General features: G+C 39.3%; 1 protein-coding gene across 3 annotated transcripts in view; it reads right to left on the bottom strand.

Annotated features, from left to right (window-relative positions):
- RBKS (ribokinase) overlaps window positions 1–20,362 on the bottom strand; it is a 90,332-nt gene that overhangs the window by 58,871 nt on the left and 11,099 nt on the right. For all 3 annotated transcript variants that reach the window (XM_084900191.1, XM_084900192.1, XM_084900190.1), the window contains exons 2-4: window positions 11,219–11,351; window positions 2,115–2,178; window positions 770–832 (exon numbers count right to left, since the gene is read on the bottom strand). In XM_084900191.1, the coding sequence (XP_084756317.1) occupies window positions 770–832; window positions 2,115–2,178; window positions 11,219–11,351 (260 nt within the window). The remainder of the gene's footprint in view (window positions 1–769; window positions 833–2,114; window positions 2,179–11,218; window positions 11,352–20,362) is intronic.

Genomic DNA, 20,362 nt, shown 5'->3' with positions numbered 1-20,362 from the left:
AAACTGTTATAAATTAAAAACATATTGTGACAAACCCTAAGCTAACACAAGGCATGCTGACTGCCCATAATGCTCTAGGTTCTTTCGTAAGTGCCCCATAAAATGCTTGGCCATTCTGTATATTAATTCTGATTTTTAAAATTGTATGGTGGTGTTTTTATACTAAAAATAGTTGACAGAAATCCTAAAAACTTTACTTGAGGGCAAAGGGAAATTACTCTTCTCAAAGACAAATGTCTCACTATTGCAAAGCCTGTGACAGAGACAGTTGTATATATAGAATTTTGAGATTTGATTGCTGTTTAAAGAGCAGGCAAAATTGAACACTAACGACATGTTAGAAGTAATTAGTTGCTGCCATTTGCACAGTAAATATTCTATAAATATGATTCATCAACTTTCTTTTGCACCTATCTATTTACATTTATTTACCTGGTGTAACTGAAATGACAGATGAATACTTACTGCTTTTAGAGACAAATGTCAATTCTGAGTTCACATGAAGGGTAACGGGGTGTTACAGGATATAAAGATTATTTTGAGGCAACTTTAATGCTTTATATGTATTGGATGGACATTTTATATTTGAACGAACAGCCTGGGATGTATAAGTAAGGGAAATATTTATGTTTAGGCTGGAAAGAGCATGCTGTACACCTGGTAGTTATGGTAAGAGAGCCATAAGATTAGGATAAAAACGGATATTTCTGTTCTAGTTCAGGAAATGCACTGTTTTATGAAATAATACTTCAATATGCAAAACACATACCTTCTTTATTGACAATTATAGAAGCAGTTCCTGTAGCAGCATCTTTAGTTTGATATGTAAATTCTAAAGGAAAAAAAATTACAATCACATATACACAGCCTCGCTTGGATAATTTATTTTAACAATTTCAATGTACCATTAATCCTCAGAAAACTTTTTAACTTTTTTAACCATCTGGAATGATAAAAAAGAAATAAGTAATTAGTGCTAATTTATTCCCATCACCTATACAATGAGGAAAATACAAGTTTTTATACTTAGTTGTACTTTTTTTTTTTTTTTACATTATTAACATCCAACAAACCACCCACTTCCAATTCCCCCGAATTATTCATAGTTGTATACATATGCATTTTCCTGTATTAACATATTTCTTTAGTGAAAGAAATGACAAAGTTGAGTGAAAGACTAAAGATCAAACCTATAAAATCAACCTGTTTGTTTTTCTTCATTCTCATAAGCTTTGCATCTCATCAAGAATTATGGCCTGGCATGTAAATGGTGATCAGCAAAGAGCCTTGAACTGGGACCAAAGACCTGCATTCTGGTCCTGGCTGTAGCTCCAACTAGCTGCGCTCTTGGACAAATTCATAACCTCTCTAGCCTTTGGTGTTCTCTTTTATGAAACAACTAGAGGCCCAATGCACGAAATTCGTGCAAGAGTAGTCCTTCCTTTCCCTGGCTGCCTGTACTGGCTTCTCTCTGGCACCCGGGACCCGGGCTTCCCTCATAGCCCTGGTCTAATTAGAATATTATGCTTTTATTATTATAAATAGTATCAGATCTCAATGATTTCTAAGATTGTTTCCAGCTATGATACTTAATGATTTTTTAAAAAAATATATATTTTATTGATTTTGTACAGAGAGGAAGGGAGAGAGAGAGTTAGAAACATTGATGAGAGAGAGTCATCGATCAGCTGCCTCTTGCACACCCCCTACTGGGGATATGCCCGCAACCAAGGTACATGCCCTTGACCGGAATCGAACCCGGGACCCTTTAGTCCCCAAGCCGACGCTCTATCCATTGAGCCAAACCGGTCTCAGCTTAATGATTTTTCTTAAAATATCTTTTGTGAATGTAGCACCTATTTTCTCTCATCACATGCTTTTGAAACATTTCCACGAACTGAAGGTTTGTAACCTGTTGTCTTAGTCCCATCTGGAGGAATGAACATGAAAGAATTAACCATAGGCTATTTGAGCAAGACTAGACAAAGCTATGCATACAAATTCCCTGGCCACCAGGGGAGGATCTAATAATTCTATTCTATATTCAGCTTTTCTTATAATCAGATCACCCAAGAAAGTTATAAAAACCAATCTTAAAAAAGATTAAATTTTACCTGTAGAAATATCATTCTGCTTAAAGTTTTCTATGTAATCATTGCCAAAAGAATCTTTGCCAACCTGTACCAAAGAGATAATGAACATTAGATCTTTTGCATTTAGTAAAATGCTACAATGTAGTTTTTAGAATACTTAGCATTTTGAAAGGGCATATCTGCACAGTGCTTTATAAACATTAACTAATTAATCTTCTTAATGTACGTTGCTAGACTTGGTTTCAGCCCAAAGAATTGTTATATACTAATGTTCCACTTTTATGTGAAGCATTTTCTTAAAAAATATATTTTATTGATTTCTTACAGATAGGAAGGGAGAGGGATAGAGAGCTAGAAACATTGATGAGAGAAACATTGACCAGCTGCCTCCTGTACATTCCCTACTGGGGATGTGCCCACACCCAAGGTACATGCCCTTGACCGGAATCGAACCTGGGACCTTTCAGTCCGCGGGTTGACGCTCTATCCACTGAGCCAAACCGGCTTCGGCAAAATGTGAAGATTTTAATGATGCTCACCAGTTCTATAAGTTCACTCTCACTTTGATCTCACCATGTGGAAATTCCCACTGAAACAGAACTGTCCACCATCAACTATCCTCAGTATTTTTTAAAAATATATATTTTATTGATTTTTTTACAGAGAGGGAGAGGGATAGAAAGTTAGAAACATCAATCAGCTGACTCTTGCACACCCCCTACTGGGGATATGCCCACAACCAAGGTACATGTCCTTGATCAGAATCAAACCTGGGACCTTTCAGTCCACAGGCCGGCACTCTCCACTGGGCTAAACCAGTTAGGGCTATCCTCAGTATTTTTGAAGAATCTCAGTTGTTCATACTTCACTATAAATGACAGGATCTTTATAATGACTTGCCTGGTGCCTTAGAATCTTATCTTCTCCCCAGACCCTGACTTGGAGCACAGGAGGGAATTTAAAAAGCCCTAGCTACCTTGGTAGAGTGGAATTTCTTTGTTTTTGCATCCTTGCATCCATTCTGGTAATACTTCAGTTTTCCCTTTAGACATGCATTCCTTGCTCACTCATAGGCAACGTGATCAGGGGGGCACAGTTGTAAAATCAATGAACCTATGTTGTCACATCAACCAAACTCTAAACTCCGTAGTTTATTTTAGGGTTCCCTCTGATGTTGTACATTCTATGGGTTTTGGCAGATGTATAGACGAGTATCTGTGATTATATTCTCATACAGACTGGCTACACAGCCCTAAAACTCCTCTCTGCTCTGCCTGTTCATCACTGTCTACCCCTAACCCTGGGCAACCTCTGACCTTTTTCACTATATCGTTTTATCTTTTCCAGAGTGTCATCTAGTTGGAATCACTTCTGAACTATACTTCTATTTTTTCTGTCCTGTAGGTAAGCACTACAGCAAGGGAGTATGTCTCTGTCCAGGTCTCAGCCCCTCCTGGTGTGCTCTGCTTGCCCACAGAAAATTGTTCCTCTCTGGATATATCAACAGAAAGAAACATAGATACCTATTGTACTTGAGTCAAGATCTGCAATGAGTGATAAAATTTCCTGGTGAGCAAGTGGACCGTCTAGATCAGAGATTAGCCACTATTTTTTACTGTGAAGGACTAAATAGGTAATATTTTATTCATTCATTCCTTCATTATTTATTTATTTTCAAATAGGTAATATTTTAGACTTTGCGGGCTATATTGCCTCTTATACAACAATTTACCCCCGCCATTGTAGAGTTGGTGGCCAAAGATAATATGTCAACAAATGGATGTGGCTATATCCCAATAAAACTTAATTTACAAAAATATGTAGTGGGCAAGATTTGCCCCATGGATCATGTTTGCTGACCCCTGATTTAAATGCCACTTTTGATAGCTTATTCTGCAAAAGAACACCTTTCCTTGTGCTCCTTTTCTGGCTCAAGTGCTGATTAGGCAGTAACCTCAAACAATGTGTAATCACTTCTTCCTAGCAGAACCTCTGTCTTTATAATGGAGAGTCCACCACAGTGTTGCTGTGGGCGAGTTCCCTGTGGAAGGGGCCATCTACCAAAAGTTTCCTTCCTGGAAGGCTGGCTGTTCACTTGTCTGGCAAGTAAGCACCAAAGCATCCTAGTTGCTAGGTCAGAGATTCTTACCATAAGACTCTTGAGAGCTGAGCCAAGTTCTCTCATCTTTTTTTTTTTTTTTTTTTTTTTTACACATTATTTAACTCTTTCCCATAGACAATCAGGGTATTATATAGTTGGCAAAGTATTATTATAAGAATGTTCTGGGGTTAAGAAAAGGACATCCCTAGGCATGTGGGGATACAAACTAAAGCAAAGACATTTCTCTCCCCTTTCCTATCAGTTTTCTATGGGAAGAATCTGTTGAAGGTGACTGTCAAGGGCAGGTAATAAATGGTGGTGATGATATAAACAGTAGCAAGTGCAGGGGTTAGGAGAAATTCTTTCTTTGCCCTCAAGAAATTGATAATATCAGAGGGAAATAAGACAGACCAGGTGGGACAGCATGAGCATCACAGGCATAACTGGGAAGGATTTCACGCTCAGGTAGTTGCATTTTGCAGACTAGCTGTAGTTGTATTTTAGAGGCTGCAGCAGCTGCCTGTCTTCTTCCTGCTCAGGGCACTGTCTGATTGGCTACATCCCTGGGTGATGGTTATGGTCCCAGCTTTATTCTAATGGCGAGTTCCTGGCAGGTCTGTTGGCTGGTCTTCTAAAGTCTATGTGAGACATGGGACAAAATACTGTGTTTTTTTGCCTTCTTTGATATTCTCCTGTCAAAAAATAAAAGTCTGGTAACTAAAAATAATGGAACAATAACAAGACTGCTGAGGATTAAGAGAAGTCAACTGAAGCTCCATTAACTGTACATCACCTAGGTCATTACAAAGTGAAAGAAGTGACGAAAAACCTAAGAACGCAAGACAGTATTTCCTTTGTGTCATGGAAGCCCCTCATGCTAGCTGTGTGGTTTTGGGTGAGCCGCTTTAATTCTCTGTAGGCTCCGTGTTCTTATCTGGAAAGCCACAGCAAGTTTGCTGTGAAGATAAAGTAAAGTAATATGCATAAAAGTACATTTAAAGCTATAAAGGATTAGTATAAAAGATGAAAGAGAAGTACATAAAATTCCAGTTTTGTGCTTGGTGCCGCCATCATCACCATCATGATCATGATCATGCTGCTTCTCTTGGGGGAAGGAACTCCTGTTGCTTGGATCCAGTCTTATAAACTATTGTACTTATGTGTCCATCTTGTTCTCCCTGATGCTTCAGCTCTTTCTGTGGAGTTCACACATGATACGAATGAAAGAACTTTGACAGCATAAGGACTATTATAAAGGGACCTTCATGGGGTATCTTTGGAGGCTTCCCTGTTTTCCTGGTCACACGCTGACTATCAAGTTGAAATGAAAACTTGAAGTATCTTGGCCATGAGGCAGAATGGTGCACATGGAAGTCTGGAATCTAATTTCAGTTATGCTGTTACCAAGCTAATTAAAATTCTTTACTACGTTTTGTGACAAATTGTTCCATCTGAGCCAGGCTGTAGGGTGGGACTGGTTGGTGTGAGTTACCTTTGGCAGGAAGGAAACCAATAATTCTGTCTTAGCTGCTCATCAGTATCTCCTGATGTTCAGGTTTCTAGAACATCCCAGACCAATTCAATCAGGCCTCTGCCGGTGAGACCAGCACGCTTCCCAGGTGATTACCATGTGTGAACTCCAGTCAAGGATTGGACCGTGATTGCAGAATTCAGGTGGGAGGTGTCTGTAAAGGCTGTGTGCACCGAAGAAGAGAGCACATTCCTGCCTGCCAGGAGGTTGGTAAATCCCCTAAGTGGGAGCCCGGAGAAGTGTGACCTGCAGAATCTGATGGGGGCGAGGAGCCCATCAGGGTCCAACATTGGGATCAAGGTATGGTGAAGCCCGAGAGATCTCCTTGGCTTGTGTTTGCTGACTACTCTCATTTTGACGTGGCCCAGGCTGCTTATGCCTCCATGGGAAAGGCTCTCTCTGCATTGAGGGAGACCCAGTCAGTGGCTTCCATGACCCAGAACCGTGGTCGGCAAACTGCGGCTCGTGAGCCTCATGCGGCTCTTTGGCCCCTTGAGTGTGGCTCTTCCACAAAATACCACGGCCTGGGTGAATCTATTTTGAAGAAGTGGTGTTAGAAGAATAAGTTTTAAAAATTTCGCTCTCCAAAGAAATTTCAATCGTTGTACTGTTGATATTTGGCTCTGTTGACTAATGAGTTTGCCGACCACTGGTCCAGAACAATGGCCTACCACTGAGGAGGGGAACTTCAGTTAGCACTATCATAATAAACACCTGCATTTCAAGATGGTGGAGGAATGGGCTGTTTGGAATCCTTGAATGGTGGAAAACATTGAGTAATTCCACCCATCAACATACTAGTATAACTGATGTCAAAACACAGAGGACCAAGATTTCTTACCTGAGGTTATATGAAATTAAATATTCTGCTAAAAATGTTATCACATATATTACAACAGGTTACTGATTTTCAAAGTTAGGATATGGGCAAACATAATAAATACTGAAACTAGGCTGTGATTCAAGACATTTTGTGACTTTCAGTGGCTGAAGGTCAAAATGAGCAGCAGGTTTAGGAGATTAAGCTGGATTTGCTGTCATGAAACAAAACGCATCAGTTGCTTTAAAAGTAAATTCCTCATATTAACTTTTAACCTGCCATTTGTGGCTTTATCATAAAAGATGAAAGAAAAATACATAAAATCCCAGTTTTTTAAGCTTGCTGGTTGTTTAAATCCCAGATAAACGGTGTTTACCTTAATAATGGCCTTTAATATACAGGGTTAACGTTAACATTACCATTATCAGGCCAGCTTATCTGAGCATGGGAATGGGTTTGTGATAATTCAATGATTTCTTCAATTCTTTTAAAATGAGGCATATTTTATTTATTTGGTTAGGGTCCCCATCAACGTAGCCAACTAGCGTTAGCCAGGGGACTTTCAAAGGATGTCAGGAAAGGGCAGATTGCACTTCATTGTATGTTACCTGGAAAGGCCGGTGCCTAATTTTTGATATTTGAAAATTAAAATCTCAGTGCATGATTAGTTGATTGTCCCACTATAATCTTAACATAGAAGGAAATTTCTGATTAAGATGATGGGTACTCAAATATACTGCTTTCCATGTTGACTGGTGAAGCCTCAGTTTGTTTTTTCATTTTCAATCTATGCAGACTAATAATTTTGCAAAATATAGTAACAATGAAATGAAACAAAGTCATACAAAATACAAAGCCTAGTTTAGTATATATTATTTATATTCTATTCACCAGCTATAAAGCTACTCTGTCAAATTGCTCTAAATATTTATGTTTGCGCTGAGTTTCTATACTGTCCAGTCCAGTGACAGTCTGCAGTCTGTGAGTAGGCAGCACTGGTCTAACGTAATGCCTCTGTCCCAGAACTTCATTCCTGGCATTTCCATTCTGAATGTAAAACAGTACTTGTATTAGAGAGTCAAGTCTCATGTTTGAAGGAAGCAAAACCAGGTAATTTCTTGAAGGTCCTTGCTTGCTGACTTCCCATCTGGGCTGCGTGGGTTCATGCCTGCTTGTGGTTTCCTTCCACCTGCATAGGAAGCAGGGTCTCTGGGCTTATGCTGGGCCACTGCTTTTTTTAGCTTTTCATTCTACCTTTGGCCTCCTGAGATGCCAGGTTTTGATGTTTAGAGATATCTTCCTCCTCTCTAACGTTTGGCTTCAATGGAAGGGAGGAAGAGAAACACTTACATAAATCAGGTGAAGCCCTAGGAAAGGTGTCCTAGCAGGTTCTTTACCCTGCTAAAAGGACTTTCATTTTCCTGGATTTTAATCTCAAAGTATCTTTAATTACCCTTGGCCTGTTGCCTTGGCCCATGACTCAGTTAAATACTGACTACACAACTCATAGCTACTTGGTCTTTCATTTTACACATTCCACTGTACGCATATTGATGGTCTCCTACTTGATAGTTCTTGCCACAGTATCTTGACAAGTATTTCTCCTTAGCTCAAAGTAAGATGTTTTGCACATGCCATGGAACAGTCTTACTTGAATTTTATTTTATTTTTTTTGCCAGGCAGTAATAGGTAAGTTAATGTTGCTAAGAAATCCATACAAAAATTTCTGTTTTTCTTTTGTTCCATCTGTTCAATTTTATCTTGAGTAATTTAATGATTTTGGGTTCTACTTGGAATTTTCATCTTTAAAAAACTGCCATAAAACAGTTTGGCTAATTTGCTCAATTAAAATATATTTCACAATGGGAAGAAATATCATGATTAATGGATAACAATAACTTCTACTAGAAAAGAGATTTTATTTTTTTGTTAAGAAGTCTAAGCATAGCCCTAGCTGGTTTGGTTCAGTGGATAGAGTGTTGGCCTGAAGACTGAAGAGTCCCAGGTTCGATTCTGGTCAGGGGCACATGCCCAGGTTGGCGGCTCGATCCCCAGGGAGGGGTGTGTAGGAGGCAGTCGGCCAATGATTCTCTCTCATCATTGGTGTTTCTTTCTCTCTCTCTCTCCATCTCCCTTCTCTAAAATAAAAATATTTTTTTGGGGGGTGGTGGTGGAAAAGAAGTCTAAGAATATTATGCGATTAGATTAATCTTAAATCCATATCTAAATATCTCAGGTTGTTGAAGCAAAGTAATCCCGTATAGATTTTAGCTAACCTCTCTATACAGATCCCCAGGTAAATTCCACCATAGAGCTAAACACTAGACGACTAAGTCAAGGATGTGTTAGATATAAAGGACTTTCAAAACTGGGCAGGGACTAACATAAACCATCATTCACAGGCCAGAATAAAATAATCAGCACCTTTGCTTTAACCAACCTCCTAAAGAGAACATTTCCCCAAACACAGCCTTCTGCCTACTGTTCCCCTCAGACCCACTTCTGTGGTTTCACCATTCATTTCCCAAGGTCAGTTCCACAATTCAAATATTTCTATTTTGCATTTCTCTCTTTGCCTCAAATTAACCTAAAATAAAACGAATCTCCAAACCGTTGAGTGGATGAGATCCTAGGGGACACCCAATTTTGACTTTAATGGCTGAATGAGTAGCTTTTATAAAAACTTGCAAGAGGGGGCTCTCTAATCTCTCTCATTTAACAGCTCCAGCTCTAGGGAGCTCCTCTCTCTCCACAGCTATTCTCAGTACCTTGTTCCAGCACTAATTCTCTCTCTAGATTTTCCTAGCCTGGAAATGACATCCTCTTTCCAGTTTCCAAGCCCATTAAGTCAGCACCATCTTATTACTCCCCAAACCCTTCATTTCTAATAAAGTAGAGGATGGATCAAGCACAACATTTTTAATTGGCTCCCTTTCTAAGCCCCATAATTCCTAGCATATAATATTGGTCATCAATAATTAATTGCTGATTAATTGGTATTTTAAATCTATTAAGAGCTCAACCTTAGCAAATGAGGGTTTCTTGTGTTTCATGAGTTGGTTTTGCCCAAACAGCCAGATGAGAATTATATCATGTTAATCATAAATTAGAAACAAAGCTACAGTTCATTAGAAGACGAAGTGATAATTGTATAGCTTATGCATCATTTAAAGACTCCCTCGGAGAAGAAAGTGCTGTATGCAATGGGAAGTGATATTTCAGAGACATTTTGGTAAAATCTGCTCAGTGCACAGCAGAGAGCTCATTCTTTTAAATTTCTCATATTTTTCTTATCCTCTACTATGCAGACCCAGAATAGCTTTCCTGTTATACCAGTAATGATAGCATCTTAAAATTTCATTAAAGATGCAAAAGTTGATGCAATTCTGTTTGATTTACTTAAAAAAAGATGCAATTCTGTTTGATTTACTTAAAAAAATGTTTTATTGACTATTTCACAGAGCGGAAGGGACAGGGACAGAGTGCCAGAAACATTGATGAGAGAGAAACATCAATCAGCTGCCTCCTACACCCCCCTCACCCCCACTGGGTATGTGTCCGCAATCAAGGCAAATGCCCCCAACAGGAATCGAACCTGGGACCCTTCAGTCCGCAGGCCGACACTCCATCCACTGGGCCAAACCAGCCAGGGCTTGATTTACTTTTGAGATCACTTCAGTGAGTGGATGGAAATAGAAATATGAATTTTAGTTTCCTTTAAATACCTGAAGACAGAACTACACCTAAACATCAGTGATGTCCAGTCAGTAAGGCCCAGATTCCTTTCTGATCCAAGATATAGCATCAGAGGAAAAAAACAACAACCCAGAGATGAGTAAATCACCAGTTATTAAATCAAGTTTCTAAAAGCTGTGTTGCTGCAGTAAAACCTGATAAAAACAGCTGGATGGTGTTGCTCAGTGGTTAAGTATACATATATGAATCAGGACGTCATGGCTCGATTCCTGGTCAGGGCACAGTAGGGGGCGTGCAGGAGGCAGCCATCAATGATTCTCACCATTGATATTTCTATCCCTTTCTCTCCCTTCCTCTCTGAAATAAATTTTAAAAATCTTATTTAATACACACACACACACACACACACACACACACACACACACACACATATATATATACACACATATATATATATATATATATATATATATATATATATATATATATATATATATATATATAAAGATATATACAGATAAATGGATACACAAACTGTGGCATAGGCAATGGAGTACTATTCAGCCACAGAAGGAGCAGAGTACTGATACTTGCTATAAGGTAGATGAACCCTGAAAACATTATGCTAAGTGAAATAAGCCAGACACAAAATGTCACATTTCACATGATTCCATTTATAGGAAATCGTCAGAAATAGATAAACCCATAGAGACAAGATGTAGATTGGTGGTTGCCAGGGGCCACGGGGAGGAGGAAATGGGGAGCGAATGCTTAATGTAAAGAGCTTTCTTTTGCAATGATGGAAATGTTCTGGAACTAGATCGATATGGTGGTTGAACAACACTGCAATTCTACTAAATGCCACTGAATTGTTCCTTTTAAAATAGTTAAAAAAAAAATAAAATAAAACCAGTGAACTCAGACCTCAAAACCATATTCTTGTCGTTAGAGTACTGTCCACTGGAATTGACACTTACCTTGCACACCATGGCCGTCTTTGCTCCAAGCCTGGCAGCTTGGACACACTGGTTGGCACCTTTCCCTCCAAAGCCAATAAAAAACTTATGTCCATGGATGGTCTCTCCGGTTTTTGGCAAACGAGGAGCAAGGCTGTCATAATTGAAAAGGAGAAGAAAAAAACAAACACACACACATTGGTAACTGCAATCCATTTTGAGTTCTTCAGGAGAGAGAGAGAAGGTTGGATGGTGGAGCTCTAAGCAGTCAGACCCGCAGGCAGAAGCGGGGCAGGGAGAGACCCTCTCCTTCCAGACAGCCTTCAGTAGTTCGCATCACTTTTGAGACTGTCTGCCTGACAGGATTCCTCTGCCCTGCGGCCCTGTGCTACCATGGCCCTACTTCGTATGACAGCTCCTGGGATCTGGACTGCATCAGGGCCGTTCAGGGGAGCCTGCTTTCTTCTTGGGGAACTCTCAGGACTTAGGGAGAAGAGTGAAGCTGCAATGCCAGGCGCTAAATAATCTGATTTGTTTCCTTGAGGGTGGGATAGGAGTGGGGTATTTGGATGGAAGTTCAGGGTTTCATCCTAATCCATCCTTTATATTACCCACTTCATGCACTGACTAAAAGAGAGCATCTATTTAAAAAAAAAAAAAGGTGGATTAGAGCTAAGTTTAGTTTTATATTTTACTACAGAAAAATCCAAACACATAAAACTAGAGAAAATAGTATGTTGAATTTTTCCTATATCCATCACCCAGATTCAGCTATTGTCAACTGTTAGCCAATGTTGTTTCAGTCTACATCTTCATCAACTTCAAGAACTAAGGATCTTTACTAACAGGTTATTATTGACACATTACTGCCTCAGGTAGTATTAAATGAGGCAAAAAATAGAAGTAAAAGGTTTGCTCCAGTGTATGATTTTCCTAACAGAACAGGAGAAAGATGTGAGGAAACCAAGTCTTGGAAGGACAGAAGACTTTAAGATGGAAAACGAGTTCTGGGTGGAGGGGCAAGTGAAGAAGACGGGCTCAGTGGCATGAGGACTGATTGGCCACAAAGAAGCGGGCCACGGGCCAGATGGAGCAGAGGGAGAGGTGGTAGGTCTGACCAAAAAGGTTAATTAGCTCTAGGCGGGAAAGAAAGGCCAAGAGAGAAGTTTACATGGTAAGTCAACTGAGAACCTACTTTGTTTTAGCAGATTAGAAATTCATGTTCATTTCCAATAGAGACTGTGATCTATCCAGCATCTTTTCTTATTAGAGTAATGAAACAATGCCAGTTCCTACAAGTCACTGACAGCCTGTTTGCAGTGGGATGCCATATGACTATTGACAGGAACGCATGATTGTGTCAATAAAGACCAAGTTCGACCTGGAACCTCCTTTATGTAGCTCTGAAAGTCTCAAATTGAGCTAAGCCACTGTCAAGTATGGTTATTTGAGATTCAAGAGATTCATCAATAATTTGAAAACATCCCACTCCACTCCTCCCCTTTTTAGGCCTATTTTTATCTCGGATTCTAAATGCATTTATAGTACTGATGAAAAAAATATACATCTACAAGGTTCACTTCTGAAAAAGGTACTCAATCAAGGGAAAAATGGTTTTAATGTAATGTTATTATCTTGTCATTTAATTTAGCAATGACAAGTGATGATGAGATTTTGATTTGCATCAGAAATCTTAAACATTTTAGGATTCTGTTATGAACAGGCAATGATGAGTAATCTGTGAGATTGAGTAACTATGTGAATTCTTGGCTTATTGATGCTGCTATAAACAACATTCATCACAACTTTAAAAAGAAAAGCTATCCAATGTGGCTAAAAAAACAGGCCAAATAATTTAATTAGTAAGACTGTCACTAAAGAAACGTATGACTTCCACTATATTTATACTTATATCTGGGTCACACGCCACTGGTTTGAATCAAGTGTATTATCAAACCATGAAAAATATACCACCATATTATTATTGGGATATACATGTACTAGTATGTGGGGGGAAGTGAAATCGGGTTTGATGTGGGAGCAGATGGCTGGGATTTAGACAATGTATAATAACACAAGCACTGTACTGATGCAGCCATTACTGGAATTCCTCACTCCTTTGAGTTCTTTTTTCTTTATCTTCTGCATCTTTGCCCTATTTTCCTCTCCTCTCCTCTCCTCTCCTCTCCTCTCCTCTCCTCTCCTCTCCTCTCCTCTCCTCTCCTCTCCTCTCTTCTCCTCTCCTCTCATCCCCTCCCCTCCCCTCCCCTCCCCTCCCCTCCTCTCCTCTCTTCCCTTTCCTTCCCTTCCCTTCTCCCTTTTCCTTTCCCTTCCCTTCCCTTTTCCCTTCCCTTCCCTTCCCTTTTCCCTTCCCTTCCCTTCCCTTTTCCCTTCCCTTCCCTTCCCTTCCCTTCCCTTCCCTTCCCTTCCCTTCCCTTCCCTTCCCTTCCCTTCCCTTCCCTTCCCTTCTCTCTTCTCTCAATTGTAGACCTTCTCTGCCTGAGGACAGTCTGTCATGTTCCCCACTTTATTTCTGTTGCCTGTCACTTAGTATGGGGTTAACATATTTGCTGATTGAACAGATGTTTGTGGCTCACCTTCTCTCAGGGTTAGCAGAATAGGCCACCCCAAAATATGACTAGGAGTTCGGGACACAACACCCCAAAACATGCCACTTTGGTATATTACTCTGAGCTGTAGGCACTTGAGAAACAGCAGATTCAGGGATAGGCTTTCCCTGAACTTTGCTTCTCTGCCTATCGCAATCGTACCTCCCATTTCTTCCCAGGGCCCGTTCACCTTTCTTAAAAGTTCTACCTCTCCTCCCTTTACCCTATTAAAATGTTACTTAGCCCTCAATTTGAAGTCACCTTGGGGAATTACTCTCTTTTTTTTCTGGCTCTCCCCCATGTATATAATGAGGGATACAATTTTAATAAACTTCTGTTTGTTTTTCTCTTGTTGATCTTTTATTACAGGGGTCTCGGTCAAATAACTCAGAAGGGTGGAGGGAAAATTATCTTTCCTCTCCTACATCTCTTTTCTATGTCTCCTTTGTGTAATCTCCATTCTTCTGAATTGAGGCTGTGGAGGTGCTGATGAATGGGAAGGAGGAGGACATTGGCAGGGATGACCAGTTGTCTGGCAATGACAATTCCATGTTTTACCAGACCATGCCCACTGCATTCCCACTGCATTCCCAGTATCAGCAGCATTCCTCTTCTACAAGCAGGAACTCTGTCATTCCTTCACTAATGCATTAATTAAAAAATGTAAAGCCAGTGTTTTCCAATGTACTTCCTATAGGGCATAATCAACTTGTTGACGATGAGGAAAAAAATCTAACCATGATGCAAGTAATACAGGAGTTGAAAAAACATGTCACAGGACAAGATTAGTATGACCCAATGCATATTTTTAAAAGGAAAAAAAAGGTTTATGTATATGGTCTCAGATGATATGTGAATGCATAGACAATGAAATGTTAATGACAGGGTGGGGGTGGGGAGCAAGAGTTCATGTTTTACTTTATATCCTCATATGCAGAAGTGCATGCAACGAGAATAGAGTTGTGTGTTATGGGAGTCCACTTCTCACTACCTCAGAGTTATCTGTTGTCTCTGCAACGTCTTCCAGCCACTGGCTCTTCCTGGGCTCCAGCTGGCTCCTTACAGGTGCCAGCCACCTAACAGAGCCACTCTCTGTCCACTCCTGGGTTTCTGGTTTGTCAGGCTGTCCTGCAGGATTGAGCAACCAGTTGTGCATAGGGGTGGCCAACTTGAACATGGCAGACATTTCTGTAAGGCTCTTCCCACTCCTCTGCTTCTCTTGCCCTGTCCCTGGCTCTTGCTCCATGGGTCAGAGTCCTGAATAGGGTATTTGTGTTTAAGCCTTTGTCTTATGCTCTGCTTTCTGTTAAACCCATATTAACACTTCTTATTCCTTGTTTATTATTTTTTTAATAGAAGTAAATAGAGAGCAACTAAAAAGTTAGTTACAAAAAAAGGCAGAAGAATTTCCGAATTATAAATCCTAATTCACTTTAAATTAGGCTTTCCTATCTTTTTTCTTTAATGAAATCATGAAATTCAGTTCAGGTTCAAGGAAGGAACTGCGCAAAGCCTCATCCCCCGGAGGAAAGCATTATTATGATCCACCTCAATTCAGACATGAGGCTTAGCAAGGTGCCAAAGACAGACAAGTTACAGTGCTCAAAGAAAAAAAAAGAAAAAAAAAAGGAAAAAAAAGGAAGCAGTACTGGGAGAAATAGACTGTTGCTAGCGTCTAATAATTTAACATAGTATAAATTTCTGAATGGGGGAAAAAACTCAGAGAAAACCAGTTATAAGAATTATACTTGAATTTAAGACATATTCGTAGCTTTAAAAAGGTCATGGCATTTTAAAGTTGGACAGAAGGAAACGTTGATAACTGTTCCTGGATGGCCCTCTGATTTCCTGGACCACAAGAGGCCGCAGGGTGAGCCTGCTTGTGCAAGGCAGAGACCCTGAGCCTCTTACTGACTGTATTACCTTTGACAGCTTTCCCTCTTTGAACCAGCTTCTTCTCTTGCAAAACAGGTTTAATAATACTTGTCAACTCCTTAAATGCCCGGGTTTTGTGCTCTGAGTTATTTCACTGACAGGTGTTAGCAGAACAACTTATCATTGCTTTTAACTTCTTGACAATGATGTGCTTGTTACAGATTCTCAGAGATGATTCACAGCAGAGAGAGGAATGACCTGGTGAAATAGAGAGGAGAAGGGTTTCGACCAAAAAGGTCACACTAATAACTGGCTCAGCCCAGAGTCCGGGACTGTGCTGCCTTTTGGCTTTTGCATTTCATCCTTTCTTCTTCTGGCTACAAGCTTCTGACACACCGTACAACTAGAATAAGGATCGTTCTATTAGTTATGGCCCAATTAAAATTCATTACGCTCACTTATTATTCCTACTGCCTGTGCTCTCCAACTCTACCTGTTCTTCTCAGCATTTGGGTATGCCACGTTTACGAGGAGGAGAGTACTTTGCAAACCAAGTTAGTACCTATTTCTACCTCCGTAAAAACAACTTAGCTGCCCAACAAAAACTCCAGTCAGTGCTTCCTAACCCAACATTTGCAGACATATATATGATTTAGTCAAGGAAATGAAACACGAATTATGTTTGAAACAGTTCTTCACTGAAGTTTGATTTCTAGCCAATCTTTTCCTAGCTAACAAGTCATTTGTCTGAAGATGTAGCTACTCTTGAATTTATAGAATAGAAAAAACAGTCCTCTAGCCAGAAGTGGCCAGCCTTTCAGAATGCCATACCTTTGACCCTTATTTATCTGAATTCTGCTTATGTGTGAATAACTGGGCTAAGCACTTAGGAGAGCCAACAAGAGGAGTAATATGTTATGTATGGTCTTCTCCCGGGTGTGTTCTTACATGGCTTCCTTTCATTCACATCTCTGCTCGAATGTTACCTCCTCAGAGGGGCCTTCCCAGCCACCTTATAGGAGATAACCCCTTTCTATTTTATCCTTTTCAACTTTTTAAAAATTGATTCCAGAGAGGAAGGGAGAGGGGGGAGAGAGATAGAAAATTAATGATGAGAGAATCATTGATTGGCTGCCTCCAGCATGCCCTCCACTGGGGATTGAGCCTGCAACCTGGGCATGTGCCCTGACCTGAATCAAACCATGACCTCCTGGTTCCTATTTTAATTTCTGTTAAGTATTTATTCATCCATTCTGGCAAGAAACACCAGGTTTTCTGGATCAGAGACAGCCTTTTACTCATAATGCATTAATTAGTTCTCTGTCCCAATCCCAACAGGGTAACATGATGAGAGAAACCTCAAAATAATGAATTTTTGGAGTTTATATAGGACAGCTGACACAGCTGTTGCTCCTCCTTTCCTCTGGGAAGGGGGGAATAGGAGGAGGGAAGGAGGCCAAAGAGGACCTTTGCTTTGTAATATAACGAAATCTTCTCAGGAGGTGGGGCAGGTCTCTAGGTTTACAACCTCTAGAGTCTAGAATGTAAATAAATGCGTCCAGGGGAGAAATCTCTAAATCTTCCATGTCTCTAACTTCTGAGGTTTGTAAATTAGGTGCTTATGGATCACATTTTCCTAATTTTTTTGCATGACTATTTTTTAAATAGATGCTGAATATTGAAAATATTACATTGTTGAGCGTCTTAACTTGTTTTTCTAAGAGGTAGAATTTTTTTTTTTTTTTCAGACAGTTAAGTAATTTGAGGATCTGTCCCATTCTTCTGAGGATAGGGGATTAGTTAAGGTGAGTTTGGGGTAGCCATTAGGGTAAGTTCACCCTTCTACTAAGTTGTGGATATTCTGGGATTTTTACGGAATGCTCTCTGGCTAGTTAGAACTCAACACCTCCCATTCCTGTATGATTTCTGGGAAATGTTCAGCTTAGAACTCTTCAGTAGTTGCCCAGCTTTGTGGACTTTCTCTCTCCCTATTTCCATTTAGTATTTAGTAACAGACTTACGGGGACTCCTTTGCAGATTTCTGGACCTTCCCCTGATTAGCTCCTTCTTCTCCAGTACACGTTCCCATAAATTCTAGCCACCCGAGTCTCCCTAAGTTATAAACGTAGTTTCCTCAGCTCACTGATACTGCCATGAATTCCTCGAGTTCCTTCTCTGGGCCAATAATGAACCTCCTGGAATCACCTTATTTGTTTTCTTTCTCTTCTGGATAACACAACAGTAGTTCAATAGATGAAATGGCTGCTTCATATATTTTGTTTCATATTTATCCCATTTTCTAGTTATTTATGGTGGGAAGGTAGGTCTGGTATTAGTTACGCCAACATGATAAGATTTAATATATTTTTTGAATGGTCTATACTGCAAAAGACACGTATAGATAGTTGGGGTGATAGATGCCTAAATACATGATAAGTCATATGGTGAGGCGAGGCAGGGAAACTATAGTCCAAGGGGAAATGTAAACTCGTTATTAAACATGAATATGGTCAGAATAATGGGGACAATAAGTGGCCACATCTTTCTTCATTCTTAATATGTGGGATAAAGGATTGAGTACAGAAGGCACCAGGAGAAGCTTGTAGGTAAAAATATTAAAGATATTTTTAAAAATGAAAATACCAATAATGTCAACTAATTGTTTGAAAAAATATATATATATTTACACCCAGCTGAGAAAAGTCCCAAGAAAAAATAGAAACTTGGAAGGAAGGTACAGAGGAGCTAATTTTGGAACTAGAAGCTACAAAAGGAGAGGGTAGGAGAAATATATATGTGCATATGGGGGTTTAGGGAATGAGGACTGGACAATTATAAGATGGCATATAAGGTATGTGAAAAAATCAGGATGCAGAAAAATGGAGCACAAAGGGAAATAGTGAGACTAAAGCATTTATTGAAGTTCTGATGAAAAAAAACTTTTAATTCATTGAAGACAAGCCAAGTATGAAGCGACAACTACAAAATCGATATTTTATCTTCTGTTTTGCCAATTAAGTTTAGTAATTTTTAAATTCCAAAATGACTTCTGTCACCATGCTGTAATTATCTAGGCTACTTCTTCCTGCCATATGCTGGTGTAGGTTAAAAAAATACAAATGGAATTAATTTTATCCTAAGTAAAATAAAATTAGAAGGATAAATCAGCATACAAAAATGTTTCCTGGACCCAATTAATACAAATTTTAATTTATCTACTATTTTTGGGTTTTGGTGCTTATGCTTCTTTTGCATTCTCATCATCATAAATATCAAGAACTGATTACATTATATTTGAGCTTCACAGTACATTTGTAAGATGTGCTAGCGTAAGCCTTATCATCTCTGTTTTAGGTGAAAGTGAGAATTCAAAACAGTAATGGTTTTTCAAAATGCACGTATCTGTTAGGTTGTCTAACTTTAATTAGGTCTAACAGATTCCATTGCTATGGTCTTTTAAACTATACTATGCTACTTGGCTTTGGCAAGCAGCTTTCTTTCAATTTTTTAAAATGATCTACCTTCTTAGCAACTTCCAAATATGCAAGACAGTATTATTAACCATAGTCACTTGTGGTACAGTACATCCCCATGACACTTACTGGAAGTTATAAATAGTACCTTCTGACCCCCTTTTACCTATTTTGCCCACCTTCCCACCACCTGTCTCTGACAACCACCAATCTGTTCTGTGTCAATGACCTTGTTTGTTTATTTATTTATTTAGAATTCCCACATAAGTGAGATCATGTTATTAGTCTTTCTCTGACTTATTTCACTTAGCATAATGCTCTCAAAGACCACCATGTTACTGCAAATGGCAAGATTTCCTTTTTATAATAATATTCCATTGTGTGTGTGTGCATCACATTTTCTTTATCCATCTATCTGTCCGCCCACCCATCCACCCATTCATGGATGCTTAGGTTGTTTTCATATCTTGGTTATTGTGAGTAATGTTGCAATGTAAACAGGGGTGAAGGTATCTTTTTCAGTGAGTGTTTTTGTTTTCTTTGGATAAATACCCAGAGAGGAATTGCTGGAAATATGGCAGTTCTACTTTAATTTTTTGGGGAACCTCCATATTGTTTTCCACAATGGCTGTACCAATTTACATTCCCACCAACAGTGCACTGGGTTCTCTTCTCTCCACATCCTCACCAACACATTATATTTTGTCTTTTCGATAATCATTCTAACAGGTCTGCATAATACCACATTGTGGTTTTGATTTACATTCCTCTGATGATTACTGATGTTGAGCATCATTTCATGTATCCTTTGGCCATCTGTATATCTTCTTTGAAAAAAATGTCTCTTCAGTTTTTCTGCCCATTTTTAAATCAAATTGTTTGCATTTTTTTTGCTATTAAGTTGTATTAATTCTTTATCTATTTTGGATTTTGTCCTCTCAATTTTGACTGTAATGTTGGACAGCCAGTAGATATAATAGACAAATACTTAACATTATTAACATGAGCAAACTCTGTATTAAAAATGACCTATATACTTCATTCCATTCCTCTGCTTCTTTTGGCCATGATACTAAGTGATGTTACAAGGGAGAGAGTGGCAGCCTCCACTAAATGTTATAATAGATTAGAGCTCATTCTTAAAATCTTATTAGTATTTCAAACCTCTTTTCATTGCCAATTCCCTATGCCTGGAAAGTTCTTTCCCC

The sequence above is a fragment of the Pipistrellus hanaki genome (genome assembly GCF_964339955.1).
Source record: "Pipistrellus hanaki genome assembly, chromosome: 12".
Lineage (NCBI taxonomy): Eukaryota > Metazoa > Chordata > Mammalia > Chiroptera > Vespertilionidae > Pipistrellus > Pipistrellus hanaki.
Note: the sequence above shows the minus strand (reverse complement) of the source record. Positions and strands in the feature narration are given on the sequence as shown.